The following is a 20,621-nucleotide window of genomic DNA, read 5'->3' on the forward strand; positions in this document are numbered from 1 at the left end:
TACCAATGATTGTCACACACACACTGGGTGTGGCAAAATTATTATCTGCATTTGACCCATCACCCTCGATCACCCCCTGGGAGGTGAGGGGAGCAGTGAGCACAGCGGCGGCCGCGCTCGGGGATCATTTTTGACGATTCAACCCCCAATTCCAACCCTCGATGCTGAGTGTGTAGTGACCAAATATGCCTGATTGGCACTCCAACAAGTCAATAATATCAACAAAGCTCACTTTTGTGCATTCACGCACAGCATAAGACGTTTGGTGGACAAAATGAGACAAAGAAGGAGTGGCATAAAACACGTCTTTCTGTGGCAGCATCGGAGAAAGCTGTACATGTAAACCAAGGACCCCTAAAATAAGTAGGACAAAACGGCGCTCGCCAAATACTCATCAGTGAAGCATGTTTGATATAAACTGTGTATTTTTTTTACAATTAGGAAGGTTTGTGTCATGTTTATTCTTCTAAAGAAACCATATTAAAACTAAAAATATATTTTTTCCTTCATCTTTTTCCATTTTCACACATTTTTGAAAAAGCTCCAGGGAGCCACTGGATTTGGCTTTTTTGAATGGCTCACCAACACATGATCGTCTCCTACAGTAGATGTAGTAGCTCTGCTTCTTAACACTACATCTGCACGTACTACAGCTGACTTGGTCGTGCGTTATAAAGCAACGCCTACCGCTGCATGAAACGAAACGAGTACTCGTAAGTCAATAACATCCTCCTGTGTTGTGTACGAAGGTTTGAAAACATTTGATAATGTCCCACATTACTTAGGGCAAAAACAAAAGGCAAACCAACATCACAGATACATTGGGGTCCTGTGACCCAACACTGCGCCTGGATTACTACTCGTACCAGGCAATAGAAATAGTACTTGATAGTACCGTATTTTTCGGACTATAAGTCGCAGTTTTTTTCATAGTTTGGCCAGGGGTGCGACTTATACTCAGGAGCGACTTATGTGATGTGTGAAATTATTAACACATTACCGTAAAATATCAAATAATATTATTTAGCTCATTCACGTAAGAGACTAGACGTATAAGATTTCATGGGATTTAGCGATTAGGAGTGACAGATTGTTTGGTAAACGTATAGCATGTTCTATATGTTATAGTTACTTGAATGACTCTTACCATAATATGTTACGTTAACATACCAGGCACGTTCTCAGTTGGTTATTTATGCCTCATATAACATACACTTATTCAGCCTGTTGTTCACTATTCTGTATTTATTTTAAATTGCCTTTCAAATGTCTATTCTTGGTGTTGGCTTTTATCAATTAAATTTCCCCCAAAAATGCGACTTATACTCCAGAGCGACTTATATGTTTTTTTCCTTCTTTATTATGCATTTTCAGCCTGTGCGACTTATACTACGGAGCGACTTATACTCCAAAAAATACGGTACCTGGTTTTGTCAGTGGAAAACCTTCAAGAACAAGTCGATCCTTGTCAAGCTGAGTAGACACAGTGGCAGAGGTGGGTAGTAACGCGCTACATTTACTCCGTTACATCTACTTGAGTAACTTTTGGGATAAATTGTACTTCTAAGAGTAGTTTTAATGCAACATACTTTTACTTGAGTATATTTATCGAGAAGAAAAGCTACTTTTACTACGCTCCATTTATCTACATTCAGCTCGCTACTTGCTACTGATTTTTATCGATCTGTTAATGCACACTTTGTTTGTTTTGGTTTGTCAGACAGACCTTCAAAGTAGGATCTATCGCATGCCTAACGCATGTTTGACTCCGTTTCACCAATCAAATGCAGTCACTGTGTCACGACGTGGACTATGGCGGAGTGTTTGTTTTCCAGAGATGCAAGAATAGTTGGATCGGACATGGCTTGGAGGTAAATACATGATATATTTTAAACACTAACAAAAGGAACAAACAAAAGGCGCGCACAAGGCGGAGGAACAAACTTGACTATGAAACAAAAACTTACACTTAACGTAGACTAAGGACATGAAACAAAAGAACTGCTAAACGTGACATGAATAAACAAAAACTTACTTGGAACAAGCATGGAAACGATCATGGAACAATGGCATGGAATGAACGCATGAGCGACAAGGGTAACAGCAGATAATGTCGTCAGGCCGACCCAACAGAAAAAGACAGGCTTAAATAACAGTGACATGATTGGTGACAGGTGTGTGAGTCCAAACGTGGAGTAGGTGAAACTAATGGGTAACCATGGAAACAAAACAAGGGAGTGAAAAGGCAGGAACTAAGTGACCAAAACCCAAACAGGACATAACTAAAACAAGACATGATCAAAAGACATGACACACTGGTGACGTTTGACTCTGTTTCACCAATCAAACAGAGCCAGGCGGTCACGTGATTAACTGCACATAAAGTTTCAGCGGCAACAAGCTTAAGCTTACATGAACTCAATGTCAAATTTGAGGAAGCACATCGCGGTAAGTAACGTTATTAGATATTTTGGCTGTCACCGTAGGCTGATGTTAGCTTCCCTGCTATTAATCACTGTAAAATGTACATCGTGTGGGGACATTTATCAATGCACTGCAGCCTCATAGAGAGACAGACAAAGACACACACACATAGAAACACCAATCAGAAGTGCACAGTGTGTTCCCAGATGCAGCCCACACCTATCAGTTTATGGTTTGCGTAAAGGCTAACTTGTTATTTTCCTTTGTAATCTCTGCCTAATGAGCCTATGGTGCTGTTAAGTTATTGTGGCTCAATTTGCCTTAATTTTTTTTTATGTTAATGTATTATTATTTAATATATATTATTGTTTTAGTTGCTTAAGAGATATTCCTGGCTCTGAATTTGCTCATTGCTATTTTTATGTTTTTGTGCATTATTTGTTGCCGTCATCATTACATCAGTACTTGAGTAGTTTTTTCAAAACATACTTTTTACTTTTACTCAAGTAAATATTTGGGTGACTACTCCTTACTTTTACTTGAGTAATAAATCTCTAAAGTAACAGTACTCTTACTTGAGTACAATTTATGCCTACTCTACCCACCTCTGCACAGTGGTTATGATACAATATGCATGAACAAATGGTCATTTCAGGACAGCATCTTTCAGCATTCACATGAATTATTTGCAGTAAATGATTGTTTTGGTTGTATAGGGAGAAAGTTTATTGTAAAGAGTCACCGCAGTCTGCGGTGTGTCCACCCTTTCATTGTCTGCTGTTGACATCTGCTGTGGCTTGCCTTCTCAGTCCATTCCCATTTGTCTCAATTACATTGGCCTGTAATTTCCAGCCTGTGTGAATTATGTTTTCACAACATTGTGAGATTTACATTAAAAAAAAAATGTTGGGAATGCTTTAAGTACTTTCCCTGCACGACATCTCCCACGGCTCGACAAAGTTAGCTTCATTTGAATTTTGCTTTGCTTGTGGTGGCAGGGAGTCACGCTGCCCCGCCCCGTTTGAGATTAGGATGACTAATCACTCCTTGTGACAGACTCTCCTATCTGAGGGCCATTACATCATGTTTATCTCCATCTGAGGAGAGGCATGACAACAAGGAAGCCAGTCCGAACATGCCTGAGACCTGATGGAAATTATTGAGCCACTTTAATTCTGCCTGTTTTGTCCCACTTTTTTTAAGTGTGGCTGTTTTGATTCAAGACGCGTACAACAAAGAACCAACATTTTCTTTTTGCACACTGCATTGACCATTTTTACACTGCAGGCCAAAGTGGCCCAAATCAGATTTTTTTTAAATTTGATTTTTTTTTTCCAGCTGACTATTTACACTGCAAGTAAAATGTGATTTTTATCAAACTCCAGTGTAAATCCAAACAGGCCCCAGTGTGGCCCCGATGTGGCCTTGACGTCACTTGCATGCCCACTTCCATAAAGTGAAAACCAAGGAAGTTGACCGGGAGGAAGTCGCTACTACTACAAAATAAAATAAAAGTCGCAACACCTTAAAAATGTGTGTTTTGTACGTGAAAGTAAAGTAATATATTACACTATATACATCCATTCATACTTTACACAAACCCCGTTTCCATATGAGTTGGGAAATTGTATTAGATGTAAATATAAACAGAATACAATGATTTGCAAATCCTTTTCAACCCATATTCAGTTGAATGCACTACAAAGACAAGATATTTGATGTTCAAACTCATCAACGTTATTTTTTTTTTGCAAATAATAATTAACTTAGAATTTCATGGCTGCAACACGTGCCAAAGTAGTTGGGAAAGGGCATGTTCATCACTGTGTTACATCACCTTTTCTTTTAACAACACTCAGTAAACGTTTGGGAACTGAGGAGACACATTTAAGCTTATCAGGTGGAATTCTTTCCCATTCTTGCTTGATGTAGAGCTTAAGTTGTTCAACAGTCCGGGGGTCTCCGTTGTGGTGATTTAGGCTTCATAATGCGGCACACATTTTTAATGGGAGACAGGTCTGGACTACAGGCAGGCCAGTCTAGTATCCGCACTCTTTTACTATTAAGCCACATTGATGTAACACGTGGCTTGGCATTGTCTTGCTGAAATGGAAATGGAAATGGAAACGTTGCTTGGATGGCAACATATGTTGCTCCAAAACCTGTATGTACCTTTCAGCATTAATGGCGCCTTCACAGATGTGTAAGTTACCCATGTCTTGGGCACTAATACACCTCCATACCATCACAGATGCTGGCTTTTCAACTTTGCGCCTATAACACTCCGGATGGTTCTTTTCCTCTTTGGTCCGGAGGACACAACGTCCACAGTTTCCAAAAACGATTTGAAATGTGGACTCGTCAGACCACAGAACACTTTTCCACTTTGTATCAGTCCATCTTAGATGAGCTCAGGCCCAGCAAAGCTAACGGCGTTTCTGGGTGTTGTTGATAAACGGTTTTCGCCTTGCATAGGAGAGTTTTAACTTGCACTTACAGACGTAGCGACCAACTGTAGTTACTGACAGTGGGTTTCTGAAGTGTTCCTGAGCCAATGTGGTGATATCCTTTACACACTGATGTCGCTTGTTGATGCAGTACAGCCTGAGGGATCAAAGGTCACGGGCTTAGCTGCTTACGTGCAGTGATTTCTCCAGATTCTCTGAAACCTTTGATGATATTACGAACCGTAGATGGTGAAATCCCTAAATTCCTTGCAATAGCTGGTTGAGAAAGTTTTTTTTTTAAACTGTTCAACGATTTGCTCACGCATTTGTTGACAAAGTGTTGACCCTCACCCCATCCTTGTTTGTGAATGACTGAGCATTTCATGGAATCTACTTGTATACCCAATCATGGCACCCACCTGTTCCCAATTAGCCTGCACACCTGTGGGATGTTCCAAATAAGTGTTTGATGAGCATTCCTCAACTTTATCAGTATTTATTGCCACCTTTCCCAACTTCTTTGTCACGTGTTGCTGACATCAAATTCTAAAGTTAATGATTATTTGCAAAAAAAAAGGTTTATCAGTTTGAACATCAAATATGTTGTCTTTGTAGCATATTCAACTGAATATGGGTTGAAAATGATTTGCAAATCATTTTTTTCCATTTATATTTACATTTAACACAATTTCCCAACTCATATGGAAACAGGGTTTGTATTTGGGAAGGCTGTAATATTTTTATGGCTGTTAAGTAGAGGAGACACGGACATCAGCGTGGCTCTACGGGAGATTTATTTTATTTTTGAAAATAAAAAATATTTAAAAAATAAACATTTTGATCTTTACCACACAAGTATATTCTAACATGTTAAATGTCTGCAATGAGACATTTGAAAACAATTTCATAAAAATATAATTTTTTCATAACTTTTCTTGAAAAAAAACACACAAAAAACATTATTGTGGGTTTCAAGCACGTCATCTTCAGCAATAAAGGAAACATTTAATTTTCAAGTATGTTCTTTTTTTTTTTTTTGAGTGGTCAGCTTGAATCGTCTCTCTGTCATGTGGCATGAGTGTCTGTTATCATTTTGCTTACTAGTTTCGATGACCCGCCTTACCTTGCCTCTGATTGGCCAGTCCGTAATGTTTGGCCCTAACCTTAGCCAATGGTGACTCATCATACCAATACCAACCAACCATCGTAGATGTTCTCACAAGCGGGAGAAAATGGATGAATGGACGGATTCGGTCAACTTTCTCTCTTTGGAGCTTGTAGCTTTGATGTAAGCTACCTCGCTACATGGGTCAAAAAGTAGCTAAGCTACTGCCGAGCTATTGGAAAATGTAGTTAAGCTACGTATCTTAGCAACTGATGAGTTTATAGCAAATATTAATTTCATATCTGAAGTTGAATTGCAGACACACTGCAAAAACTGAAATCTAAGTAAGATTAAATATCTCAAATAAGGGTGATATTTGCTTATTTTCTGTCTAATAAGATAATTCTTCTCACTAAGCAGATTTTATGTTAGAGTGTTTTACTTGTTTTAAGGGTTTTGGTCCTAAATGATCTCAGTAAGATATTACAGCTTCTTACTGAGATTTGATGACCTATATTGAGTAAAACATGCTTGAAACTAGAATATCAACTGTTGCAAAGCTGCGTCATCAACAGTCACAAGTATAAAACTACTTTCTTTAAGTAATAATTTCTTATTTCAAGCATGAAAGAGACAATTGTGTCTCATAATTAAAACAGATGACAGCCGAATGGACTTTGCTGTTTTATTTTCAGTGAAACAATAGAAAACACGTACTCTTATAGTAGTACAGTTGGCACAGTACAATAAACTGACAGTTAATATTTAAACATTTAACATTTGACATATCAAACAATTTTGAACGGAAATAGTTCATGCACATTCAGGTAAATTCCTCCAAATTACAATTAAAAAAATGTTGGCCGGGGGCCGGGCTGTATATATGCGCACTAATTGACTGAAAGAGCTCGCACTTGGCGCGATGATGTCATGTTATACATGGAAAAATGCATTTTTAGACAATATGATTTGCCTGAGCGGCTAGGAGACCCCGAGAGTAACAAGCGGTTGCCTTGTTGCCTTTCCATTAAGAACAATAAACTAGTTTTTAGTATAAGTTTGCTGGTTTCAAGAAATGTAATGCCGAGCGCATATCATTATGTCAAGATAATGGCACTAGCATTTACTTCCATCCATCCATCCATTTTCTACCGCTTGTCCCTTTTGGGGTCACGGGGGGCGCTGGAGTCTATCTCAGCTGCATTCGAGCGGAAGGCGAGGTAGACCCTGGACAAGTCGCCACCTCATCACAGGGCCAACACAGATAGACAGACAACATTCACACTCACATTCACACACTCGGGCCAATTTAGTGTTGCCAATCAACCTATCCCCAGGTGCATGTTTTTAGAGGTGGGAGGAAGCCGGAGTACCCGGAGGGAACCCACGCAGTCACAGGGAGAACATGCAAACTCCACACAGAAAGATCCCGAGCCCGGGATTGAACCCAAGACTACTCAGGACCTTCGTATTGTGAGGCAGATGCACTAACTCCTGTGCCACCGTGCTGCCAGCATTTACTTCATTTAGGAATATTTTTCAACATATTGAGCAAAAAAAGGTCTCTTTTTTTTCTACCAAGAAAAGTGCACTTGTTATTAGTGAGAATATACTTATTTTAAGGTATTTTTGGGTTCATTGAGGTTAGCTAATTTTACTTGTTTAGGAAAGTCTTGATAAGCCAAATTTTCTTGTTCTATTGGCAGATAATTGTGCTTAGTTCAAGTAAAATACCCCTCATTTTTGTAAAAAAAAATTCTTGTTTTTGAACACTGACTTTTTGCAGTGCACGAATGAACTTTTGCACAAAATGTTTATTTTTGGAGTTTCAACAGCATGTCCTTCAAAGTTCTATGGCGGTGGACATTATTTAGGGTCTATTACTTTTGTCAGAGTTATACATTTCGGGAGGAAATTGCCCCATTATGCAAAACCCAAATGTCCACTGCAGGACACTGGTGTTCAGTTGACATGGGAGTGCCTGGAGCCAAGTCTTGTGGGGAGATCTCTACTTTGGGTGTACCCTGGGACACCCACGAGTGTGCGTGTCAGAGGACAGAATTAATGCGGGGGGGCCCTCTTTGGCATTGTGTAATCAGGGCATAAGCCTGAATTAAACTAGCCTGTGTTCCATCTTCACTCAGAAACAGATGACTCCGTTGCACCGGCGAGCCAAGAAAAGCATTCACTGTAAAGGCTCGCAGATTAACTGTGGAGGTGCATGCTGACTGTTACAATACCACGTCCGGGTGCGTGCGAGCGCGACAAGTTAAAGTCTCTGTGCGTGTGCCTTTTTCGTACCTTATGGCAATGGTGCACAGCAGAAACGATCTGCCTAAAGAAGTGTCGTGTCTCTCGCTCGCTCAGGCGCCGCCGCTCGCTGATGTAGTCGTACAGTTCGCCCTTGCTGGCGTACTCCATGACGATGATGATCTTGTCCTTGTTCTCGAACACTGAGGGATGACAAGGGGGATAAACAAACACAAGAAATACATTAATGTCGGTGAAGGGTGTGATGTAACGGTACGTGTATTTATATATGGGTTTTTCAGTACGATATGGTACTCATGGCTAGTGATATTGCCAAGGAGAATCCAGAGCTTGAAAACACTCCTCCATAGTAAAAGTCTCCTGTTTAGGAACACTTTGCCTTCGGACAAGCTGAAACTACCAGCCAATTATGAACTTTCACTTCCTAAAATTTAAATGACACAGTTACACCTTGGTTTTCGTCCCCCCCCCCCCGCCATTTTTTTATGATCAGGTTTTAACTATCGTGGGATCACACTCCTCAGCCTTCCCGGTAAGGTCTATTCAGGTGTACTGGAGAGGAGGCTACGCCGGATGGTCGAACCTCGGATTCAGGAGGAACAGTGTGGTTTTCGTCCTGGTCGTGGAACTGTGGACCAGGTCTATACTCTCGACAGGGTCCTTGAGGGTGCATGGGGGTTTGCCCAACCAGTCTACATGTGCTTTGTGGACTTGGAGAAGGCATTCGACCGTGTCCCTCGGGAAGTCCTATGGGGAGTGCTCAGAGAGTATGGGGTATCGGACTGTCTGATTGTGGCGGTCCGCTTCCTGTATGATCAGTGCCAGAGCTTGGTCCGCATTGTAAGTCGGACACGTTTCCAGTGAGGGTTGGACTCCGCCAAGGCTGCCCTTTGTCACCCATTCTGTTCATAACTTTTATAGACAGAATTTCTAGGCGCAGTCAAGGCGTTGAGGGGATCCGGTTTGGTGGCTGCAGGATTAGGTCTCTGCTTTTTGCAGATGATGTGGTCCTGATGGCTTCCTCTGGCCAGGATCTTCAGCTCTCACTAGATCGGTTCGGAGCCGAGTGTGAAGCGACTGGGATGAGAATCAGCACCTTCAAGTCCGAGTCCATGGTTCTCGCCCGGAAAAGGGTGGAGTGCCATCTCCGGGTTGCGGAGGAGACCCTGCCCCAAGTGGAGGAGTTCAAGTACCTCGGAGTCTTGTTCACGAGTGAGGGAGATCGACAGGCGGATCGGTGCGGCGTCTTCAGTAATGCGGACGCTGTATCGATCCGTTGTGGTGAAGAAGGAGCTGAGCCGGAAGGCAAAGCTCTCAATTTACCGGTCGATCTACGTTTCCATCCTCACCTATGGTCATGAGCTTTGGGTTATGACCGAAAGGACAAGATCACGGGTACCAGCGGCCGAAATGAGTTTCCTCCGCCGGGTGGCGGGGCTCTCCCTTAGAGATAGGGTGAGAAGCTCTGCCATCCGGGGGGAGCTCAAAGTAAAGCCGCTGCTCCTCCACATCGAGAGGAGCCAGATGAGGTGGTACGGGCATCTGGTCAGGATGCCACCCTAAAGCCTCCCCAGGGAGGTGTTTAGGGCACGTCCGACCGTTAGGAAACCACGGGGAAGACCCAGGACACGTTGGGAAGACTATGTCTCCCAGCTGGCCTGGGAACGCCTCGGGATCCCCCGGGAAGAGCTGGACGAAGTGGCTGGGGAGAGGGAAATCTGGGCTTCCCTGCTTAGGCTGCTGCCCTCGCGACCCGACCTCTGATAAGCGAAAGAAGATGGATGGATGGATGGAGGTTTTCAACAAAAATTCCCGCCACAATGTTGTCCTGTTTTTTTGGATACAATCTGGATTATCGCATGGCCAAACATTGAACATTGACAGAGACTTCCACATGTTGGGAAGTGAGATTCTGTGCTTGTTTTTCTGATGAGCGCGACAGCAAAATAAGCAGATGCCAGCAATTTGATAAATAAGGTGAGAAACACTGTGGAATTCAAGAAAAAACCCGTAGTAGTACAAAGGTGGCGTCTGCGTGGCTCTTTAATAAATACAAAAGTGATGTTACATGTTCATTTACCCATTGAAATAGTCCAGGGCTATTCTACTACATCATGAACAGGGCCGCAGTTTCAAGAGCCCAAGGGCTGGGGGCCGGACATGGAAATGTGGATGTTTCGTCAGAAAGTGCTTCTAAAAGTTATATTCCCTTGAAACTTAGTTTACTTAATTACAAACTCAACATATTGCTTTCACACTGCACTGTCAATAAATTCATTATTCTGCCCTCGCTACTCAAATCCAGCGTGTGCAGCGTGACAGATAGTTAACAGTGTGAAGAAACAGAAGCTCCAGAAGACAGTATAGTAATCATTGTGTATTTTACATAAATAATGCCCAATGTGTATTTTATATGAATAAAATAGAAGGCTTAGTGTTAATACATTCACACAGCTACATATGTCTGCGCATATAAAAATCTTCTCCAGTACATCCAAAATTGCACACAATATATCGTTATGTGACTCATCACAATTAAACCTAAGGTGTAGCGTTATTTCCTTCTGATCAAATTGAGTGCTACATGTATTAAACGAGCTCTTATCGCTAGAGTTACTCTCAGACTAAACAACACAACCACAAATACAAAAGAGAGTCAGCAATTTCAATACAAAACAAACTAAATATATTTATGCACAAATAATATCTACTTAGAAATGTTTGACCAAGTCTCATCAACGTTAAATGGCAAAAAAAACCTAACTAAAAAAGCATGTTTTACACAAGGGCTATTCAACTACATCATGAAGAGGGCCACAGTTACAAGAGCCCAAGAGCTGGGGGCCGGAAAAAGAAATGGGGCTGTTTCGTCAGAAAGTGCCGCCTGAGACTGTGTTTACTTAATTATATATTGTATATTAACTGTATATTGTACAGTTTTTTGTATATTGTACAGGATTGCTTATTGTTTTTATTGGATAGTAGTCTGTTTATTTCAATTCTTATTTTTTATCTTTATTACTTAAGTAATTTATTTATATTCCATATTTGTTTCAACTAGCGCACCTTAAATTGGAGTCCTTAATCTCGTTATATGCAAATATAATGACAATAAAGTCCATTCTATTCTATTGTAATTGCAAAGTAAACATCAGTTTTCACACTACACTGCCAATAAATTCATTATTCAGACTTTCCTACTCGTTTCCAACAGAAGCTCTCTAAGTTTTGTTGAGGATTGATGTTCCTCATTTTGCATCCTTTTCCTTCCTCAGTTTTATTTCTTTACACTTCTTCCTTTAGGTTTGTAAGACTGAAAATATAAACATAAAAGCAACGTCCATTGCGTATTTTACGAAAATAAAATAGGTTTAGTGTTATTATATTCACACAATAAACTACACATGTTTACACATATAGAAATTACACAACATTCACACACCAAACATTGCACACACTGTATGACTTATCACAGTTAAACCTGAGGTCAAATTTAGCGTTACATGTTAAAAATGTGTTTGATCTGCAGAGTTACTCTCAGTCAAAAACAACACAACAATGAATACAAAAGACATACAATACAAAACAAACTAGTTATAGGTATGCGCAATATCTGCGTACAAATGTTTGACCAAGGTTTGTGATGAAGTTTACACACTGGGATTTCTACCATTGTTGGTCCTTGTCTGAATCAATGTGTCCGTCACTTAAAAGGTCCGCCAGCAAACAATGACTGGAGCACATTCATATTTTGTTGTCCAGTCGTTGTTAAAAGTAAAATGTTCGCAATTTGTTTATAGATATTTTTTCAGAGTTGAATGAATAGTCTTCTTCTACTCACTCCACTGCTGCTTCATTGTGACACATATGCCTCGCTGTTGCCCCCGAGGGGTGGCGGGAGTACTGCATACATGATCAACCCCAGTTTGAACGCCTATTTGTGTGATGTTCGGCGGACCGCCAGTTGAACAAGCTTGAATTAGTCACATTATTTCAGTATTTCTGCATGTAAAACTATGATTCTTCATCTCCCTCCCCCCATTCTCAGTACATTCTACAGAGGCACTATAGAAAGCCTACTGACCAACAGCATCTCTGTCTGGACTGGAGCCTGCAGTGCCTCAGACTGGAAGTCTCTCCTGAGAGTGGTGAGGACGGCGGAAAAGATCATCAGGACTCCTCTTCAATGTTCCCTCTAATTTTTCATGTGTGTGAGCAAACGCAAAAAGTCCCTGAGCATTCAGTGGAGCCCATGTGAGCAACATCAGACGTGCACACTGTGGCTACACCAGCAGCACACCTGTCCCAGACCTGACTAAATAACAAGTTCAATCTCCATCCATCCATCCATTTTCTACCGCTTGTCCCTTTCAGGGTCGCGGGGGGTGCTGGAGCCTATCTCAGCTGCATTCGGGCGGAAGGCGGTGTACACCCTGGACAAGTCCCCACCTCATCGCAGGGCCAACACAGATAGACAGACAACATTCTCTTATTATTATAATCAAATAACAGCAGTCATTTTCCATGAGGTTATTTTCTAATATAAGTGCCCACTTATAATGACAATAACAAAAAATATTGTTTTTCATGAACTGTGTACTTGTATTGTTTGTCTGGGTGGAGGTCCTGCTTTGGAAATAATTTGTACCCCTTTCAGACATTGCATTTAGTTCCCAATAAAACATTCACATGTTGCACAATGAGATGTAAGCAGGGGATCATGTGTACATTCCTGCAACTTCCTGTTTGTAAAAAATATATTTTTATTAGTATTTATTTAATATACTAACAGCATTTCATGATTAATATTTATAAATTAAGTTTCCTAATAAATGACACTAGAATAAGCACACATTTGATTGGTAAATCATAGTGTAACGACCTGGAATGGCACTTTATGTGTGGTGTTGGAGTTGTCCGACTTTTTGTGTGGCTGTAAACGCATCACTGGCTAAGTGCCATATGTGCATGTGTTGGCGCAAGTGAGAAAGAGCGAGCGGCTGCTGTTGATATAACAAAGTTGCTTTTGGTCTGGTTTGTACTGCAGAAAATGACCAGTTTTGCTAGATATAATTTTTTTTACTAATGTTTTGGTGATGTGTTTATGGCCGACAATAAAGAGTTTTGCTCAGTAAAGTGATCGATGGAATTCATGTCCTCAAAGCGTCTCGACAGACGTTACACTATTTGAACAATGATGACGAAAACTGTTTTCTCTGTCGTGTCCGTGTCGTGGCGAAAATTGTTATGCGCTTATTTTTTTTATCAGATTTTGTGCGTGGCATAGATTTGCCGTGCGCAGAGGACGCTTGAGCAGTGCGCAATTGCACAGGCGCGCACCTGAGAGGAAACATTGCTCCTCTTCCTCCTATCCAGAAGATCGCAAAAAGCCGCTGCCTGACCAGGGCTCAGAAAATCTGCAGAGACTCCTCCCACCCCCACCAAGGACTGTTTTCACTGCTGGACTCTAGAAAGAGGTTCCGCAGCCTCCGTAGCAGAACCTCCAGGTTCTGTAACCGCTTCTTCCCTCAGGTCGTAAGACTCTTGAACGCATCATAATAATCCTCTCAATTTCCCCCAAATATGGATTAACTCGCCGGAATATAAAGACAATATAACATACATCCATAAACGTGGATGCATATGCAAAATTACAATATATTTATCTGTACAGAAATCTATTTATTTACAAACTCCGTTTCCATATGTGTTGGGAAATTTTGTTAGATGTAAATATAAACGGAATACAATGATTTGCTAATCATTTTCAACCCATATTCAGTTGAATATGCTACAAAGACAACATATTTGATGTTCAAACTGATAAACTTTTTTTTTTTGCAAATAATCATCAACTTTAGAATTTGATGCCAGCAACACGTGACAAAGAAGTTGGGAAAGGTGGCAATAAATACTGATAAAGTTGAGGAATGCTCATCAAACACTTATTTGGTACATCCCACAGATGTGCAGGCTAATTGGGAACAGGTGGGTGCCATGATTGGGTATAAAAGTAGATTCCATGAAATGCTCAGTCATTCACAAACAAGGATGGGGCGAGGGTCACCACTTTGTCAACAAATGCGTGAGCAAATTGTTGAACAGTTTAAGAAAAACCTTTCTCAACCAGCAATTGCAAGGAATTTAGGGATTTCACCATCTACGGTCCATAATATCATCAAAGTTTTCAGAGAATCTGGAGAAATCACTGCACGTAAGCAGCTAAGCCCGTGACCTTCGATTCCTTTAGGCTGTACTGCATCAACAAGCGACATCAGTGTGTAAAGGATATCACCACGTGGGCTCAGGAACACTTCAAAAACCCACTGTCAGTAACTACAGTTGGTCGCTACATCTGTAAGTGCAAGTTAAAACTCTCCTATGCAAGGCGAAAACCGTTTATCAACAACACCCAGAAACGCAGTCGGCTGAGCTCATCTAAGATGGACAAAGTGGAAAAGTGTTCTGTGGTCTGACGAGTCCACATTTCAAATTGTTTTTGGAAACTGTGGACGTCGTGTCCTCCGGACCAAAGAGGAAAAGAACCATCCGCATTGTTATAGGCGCAAAGTTGAAAACCCAGCATCTGTGATGGTATCGGGGTGTATTAGTGCCCAAGGCATGGGTAACTTACACATCTGTGAAGGCGCCATTAATGCTGAAAGGTATTTACAGGTTTTGGAGCAACAAATGCTGCCATCTAAGCAACGTTATCATGGACGCCCCTGCTTATTTCAACAAGACAATGCCAAGCCACGTGTTACATTAACGTGGCCTTTATAGTAAAAGAGTGTGGGTACTAGACTGGCCTGCCTGTAGTCCAGACCTGTCTCCCATTGAAAATGTGTGGCGCATTATGAAGCCTAAAATACCACAATGGAGACCCCGGACTGTTGAACAACTTAAGCTGTACATCAAGCAAGAATGGGAAATAATTCCACCTGAGAAGCTTAAAAAATGTGTCTCCTCAGTTCCCAAACGTTTACTGAGTGTTGATAAAAGGAAAGGCCATGTAACACAGTGGTGAACATGCCCTTTCCCAACTACTTTGGCACATGTTGCAGCCATGAAATTCTAAGTTAATGATAATTTGCAAAAAAAAAAAAAAGTTTATGAGTTTGAACATAAAATATCTTGTCTTTGTAGTGCATTCAATTGAATATGGGTTGAAAAGGATTTGCAAATCATTGTATTCTGTTTATATTTAAATCCAACACAATTTCCCAACTCATATGGAAACGGGGTTTGTATATCTGCACCTTATTGCTTTTGTATCCTGCACTACCACGAGCTAATGCAACGTTTCGTCTTATCTGTAATGTAAAGTTCCAATTTGAATGACAATAAAAAGGAAGTCTAAGTCTAAGTCTAAGTCTGTTCCCTTACTGTAGCGAAGATACATACCGTACTGTGACTATGGCATACCGTTACACCCTAATAAATATCATGACCAGATAAGATGGGAGGACGAGAATGGACATTGTGGACTAACACCCCTTCAGATGCAAAACATCTCCCGGCACGCCGCCAAACAAGAACCCCACCTGCTGGCTCCTCTGCAACAAAGCAGGGAGGGACTGTTAACCCAATCAGACCCGCTCCTCCGGGACGACCGCAGGCCAGCAAAAACAAGAGACCCTCCGGGGGGACCGGAGGGCGTTCTCCAAGAGGCGGCGGTCCACCGTGGTGTCAAGAGATGCCCTCGACGCGTCACACGTCGGCATCATGTCACCACATTTCTCAACTCACTCCCACATTCCGCAGCGAGCACGCCGAGGCCGCTCGCCTGATAGGATCACAAGAAGGCTTGAACAATAATGCGACGGAGTCGTCTGTAAGTCGCGGCTCAAAGGCGGAGAGCGGGGCCTCCTTCTTCTCCCCCGTCCAATTTAATTGAACAATGATATCATCTTTCTTAAGGGTTCATACAAGATCCATTCAAATTCTGTGCCTGACAGCTGCGATAGATACAAAAATATTACAATGATGACATCATGATCATTTTACAAAATAGGGTTTCACAAACTGTGGGTCACCGGACCACAATGCAGAAAGCTAATTTATTGATCGTCAAACTGGCCCAAAATTGTTTGGCAAGGTTGTTGAAGTAAATTATCTACTTTATGATGCTTATTATTAGTTTTTCAGTTTTTTTACAGTTTGTGTCAATGTAAATGTGACAAGTAAACCCACGAGATTTCGAAAGTCTGTGCTGAGCAGTTTGTTACCACCGCTCGTCTCACTTCAGACTGGAATATTTTTAAAGGCCTTAAAAACTAGGCCCCTCTTAAAGGGGAACTGCACTTTTTGTGGAATTTTGCCTATCGTTCACAATCATTATGAGAGATAACACACATCTTTTTTTTTTTCTTTACGATTTTAAAGATGACAAAAAAACGCTTGAAAGATGCGGCTAATGAGAGTCACCGTTGTAGCCTTCAAAGCCCTCAGCAACGTTTTATATACACACGGCAAGTCTATATATAATGTAGTAACTGACACTTTCATAACAATATGTAATATGTACAATATACACACTGCAAGTATATATATATATATAATGTAGCAAAAGACACCTTCATAACAATTTGTAATATGTACAATATACACACTGCAAGTAAATATATAATGTAGTAACAGACACCTTCATAACAATATGTCATATATTTTATATACACACTGCAAGTATATATATAATGTAGTAACAGACACCTTCATAACAATATGTAATATGTACAATATACACACTGCAAGTATATATGTAATGTAGTAACAGACACCTTCATAACAATATGTAATATATTTTATATACACACTGCAAGTATATATATATATAATGTAGGAACAGACACCTTCATAAAAATATGTAATATGTACAATATACACACTGCAAGTATATATATAAAATGTAGTAACAAAAACCTTCATAACAATATGTAATATATTTTATATACACACTGCAAGTATATATATAATGTAGTAACAGACACCTTCATAACAATATGTAATATGTACAATATACACACTGCAAGTATGTATATAATGTAGTAACAGACACCTTCATAACAATATGTAATATATTTTATATACACACTGCAAGTATGAATATAATGTAGTAACAGACACCTTCATAATAACATGTAATATGTTTTATATACACACTGCAAGTATATATATAATGTAGTAACAGACACCTTCATAACAATATGTAATATGTACAATATACACACTGCAAGTATGTATATAATGTAGTAACAGACACCTTCATAACAATATGTAATATATTTTATATACACACTGCAAGTATATCTATAATGTAGTAACAGACACCTTCATAACAATATGTAATATGTACAATATACACACTGCAAGTATATATATAATGTAGTAACAGACACCTTCATAACAATATGTAATATGTACAATATACACACTGCAAGTATATACATAGTGTAGTAACAGACACCTACATAACAATATGTAATATGTACAACATTTACCATATTTTGATAATTGTATTCATTTCCAGGACTGAGTTCTTTCGTGCATTGATTTCTGTTTCCATAGCAGCGCACGTCTGACTTCTCACAACATGAGTGTTCATACTTCCGCAATCAAAGACGAGTGTGTTTTTTTCATCATGGCAGACTTGGTAACAGACAACAAAGACGACCATTTTTGGACAAATGAGGATTCACAACCTTATCTTTTTGAAGGTGAATATACTGCTGCTTATAGAAGCGAGCATGAAGGAAGAGTGAGATGTTGGAGCAGACTGAAGCCGGGGGGGCGGGATGAAAGCGATTTTGAGGCTGTAAATATGGAACTTGGAGCCAAGCTTGTTCGACATAAATGTAAGTGGGTACGTGTGAACATGCTTTATCAGTATATTTCAGTAAATGTGTTACCATTTATTGAGTTTATTTAATTACATTTTTCAGTTTTAAATGGTTCAAGTCGGTCAAAAAGGGTTTATAGTTTAAATTAGGGCTGCAACTAACGATTAATTTGATAATCGATTAATCTGTCGATTATTACTTCGATTAATCGATTAATAATCGGATAAAAGAGACAAACTACATTTCTATCCTTTCCAGTATTTTATTGGAAGAAAAAAAACAGCATACTGGCACCATACTTATTTTGATTATTGTTTCTCAGCTGTTTGTACATGTTGCAGTTTATAAATAAAGGTTTATTAAAAAAAATAAATTAATACAAAAAACTGCCTCTGCGCATGCGCATAGCATAGATCCAACGAATCGATGACTAAATTAATCGCCAACTATTTTTATAATCGATTTTAATCGATGTAATCGATTAGTTGTTGCAGCCCTAGTTTAAATAGAAATTAACCTTTTTTTTTTTTAATTTCAAGCACATAGATGCACTTTAAACCGTCAGACTAAAAATTATTTTAGTAAAGTTACTATTTGTTGTACGTTCATCTATATTTCTTTTATTTTTAATTTTGCTTTAATGTTAATGAGGATACTATGTTATGCAGAGGTGTATACAACAATTTTATACACAAATCATACTGTTATAGGGCACAAAATGTTTTCTTCTTCCTTTTTCATTTTGGTTTCATGTTAATGAGGATACTATGTTATGCAGAGGTGTACTTACAACAATTTTATACACAAATCATACTGTTATAGGGCACAAAATGTTTTCTTCTTCCTTTTTCATTTTGGTTTAATGTTAATGAGGATACAATGTTATGCAGAAGTGTACTTGGAACAATTATATAGACAAATCACAATGTTTTCTTCTTCCTGGGGGGGCTTAACAGATAATAATTGAGAAACTCTGTATAAAGTAAATGGAGGTCAATATGTTTGCAGTGAAACAAATCGTTTCAAGCAACATAAATCACTCTAAGAGATCGGTACCAAGAAGATAACAGTTGAAGGTTCTGGGCCTTGCTTTTCCCACACAGCTGGGTCACTGGGGGTGAGGGCCTCTGCTTTCTGCACCCTTGAGTGAACACCTACACAACTTTTCTCGCTCCCCCCCCCCCTCTCCCTGTCTTTCCTGGGGTCCTTTCAAAGATTTAATCCTCTACAAAAACACACAGTTGCTGAGTGATGCTAATGCTGCCTGATTGTGACTGTCTGGACATCACAGACTGGATGTTAAGGGAGACCGGGACGTCTGATTGGTGGACGGAGCCGTGTGACCCGGCCTGACATTCATGGTGACCTGCGGCAGGGTTTTTTTTTTTTTCTTAAAGAGCAAATTCTCAGATTGCACTTCCATTTACCTTTGACCCCGGAGCGGTGGGGTAATTACCTGGCTTACATAACTCAGGATTGTCGGGTTGACCGGATCACACTGCTACCCCACTAAACTGTCATTTAACTCGGGCCAAAGTAAATCATGGGGTTCCGCCAACTATTCTATAACGCTCTTTGGAGACGCGCACAGGTATACAAACACAGATCTTTAGTATAAAGCTACATTGAGGGTGACTGGAACTTATTCATTTATTTATGTATTATTATATTAATGGACTTGTTCAAAATTGTTGAAAACACTATAATATGGGAACTTTAAATGTTATTGTGAAAAACAATAAGCTCTTCATTTGACCCGCCGAACATCACCCAAATAGGCTTGATGAAACCATTCAAGTAGCAGTTGAGTGGAAAAACAAGTAGACTTTATGCTTATTTGTGTTTTATTGTATCTATTAAACCATATCCAATAGGGGTGTAACGGTACGTGTATTTGTATTGAACCGTTTCGGTACGGGGGTTTCGGTTCGGTTCGGAGGTGTACCGAACGAGTTTCTACATTAACATATGAAGTAGCCACCGCCAAGCTAAAGTCTTAACAAGCTGCTCCGCTTTCTGCCTCTTGTCTCTGTCAGTACTCTACACAGCACCCAGCATTGTCCCACCCACACAACCATCAGATTGGTTACACGCAGAGCGGTAACAGCCAATCAGCAGTGCGTATTCAGAGCGGTAACAGCCAATCAGCAGTGTGTATTCAGAGCGCATGTAGTCAGTGCTTAGCGTTTAGCAGGTAAGCATCAGGCTGCAGACTCTCCCCAAATTATAATAAACACCTCCCGGTCAACTACTAGGAACATCACTATGAGCCCGTTGACCTTCTAGAAATATAAAAGGCAGCTCAGCTCGCTCGCAGTCCTGGCTTGAGGTGAAGGCTAATTAGCTTTTAGCGTAACATTAGCTCATTTTGCGGTGTGTGTGTGTGTTATGGACAGCAAAGCCCTGTCTGTCTGTTATTTCACTTTACCTTTTTCTGTGTTGATTGAGCTGTGTTGAAGCAGCAAAAAATGACATTATGTTAAATGAAGAGTTTCTGTCTCTGATAGTTGATATAATAATGTAACTCCATCATTA

At 40.1% G+C, this 20,621-nt stretch overlaps 1 protein-coding gene across 2 annotated transcripts in view; it reads right to left on the reverse strand.

Moving 5' to 3' along the window:
- Positions 1–20,621, reverse strand: part of nuak1b (NUAK family, SNF1-like kinase, 1b) — a 99,796-nt gene that overhangs the window by 20,416 nt on the left and 58,759 nt on the right. For both annotated transcript variants that reach the window (XM_061969602.2, XM_061969601.2), the window contains exon 3: positions 8,278–8,429. In XM_061969602.2, the coding sequence (XP_061825586.1) occupies positions 8,278–8,429 (152 nt within the window). The remainder of the gene's footprint in view (positions 1–8,277; positions 8,430–20,621) is intronic.

Source organism: Nerophis lumbriciformis, linkage group LG10, assembly GCF_033978685.3.
Source record: "Nerophis lumbriciformis linkage group LG10, RoL_Nlum_v2.1, whole genome shotgun sequence".
Lineage (NCBI taxonomy): Eukaryota > Metazoa > Chordata > Actinopteri > Syngnathiformes > Syngnathidae > Nerophis > Nerophis lumbriciformis.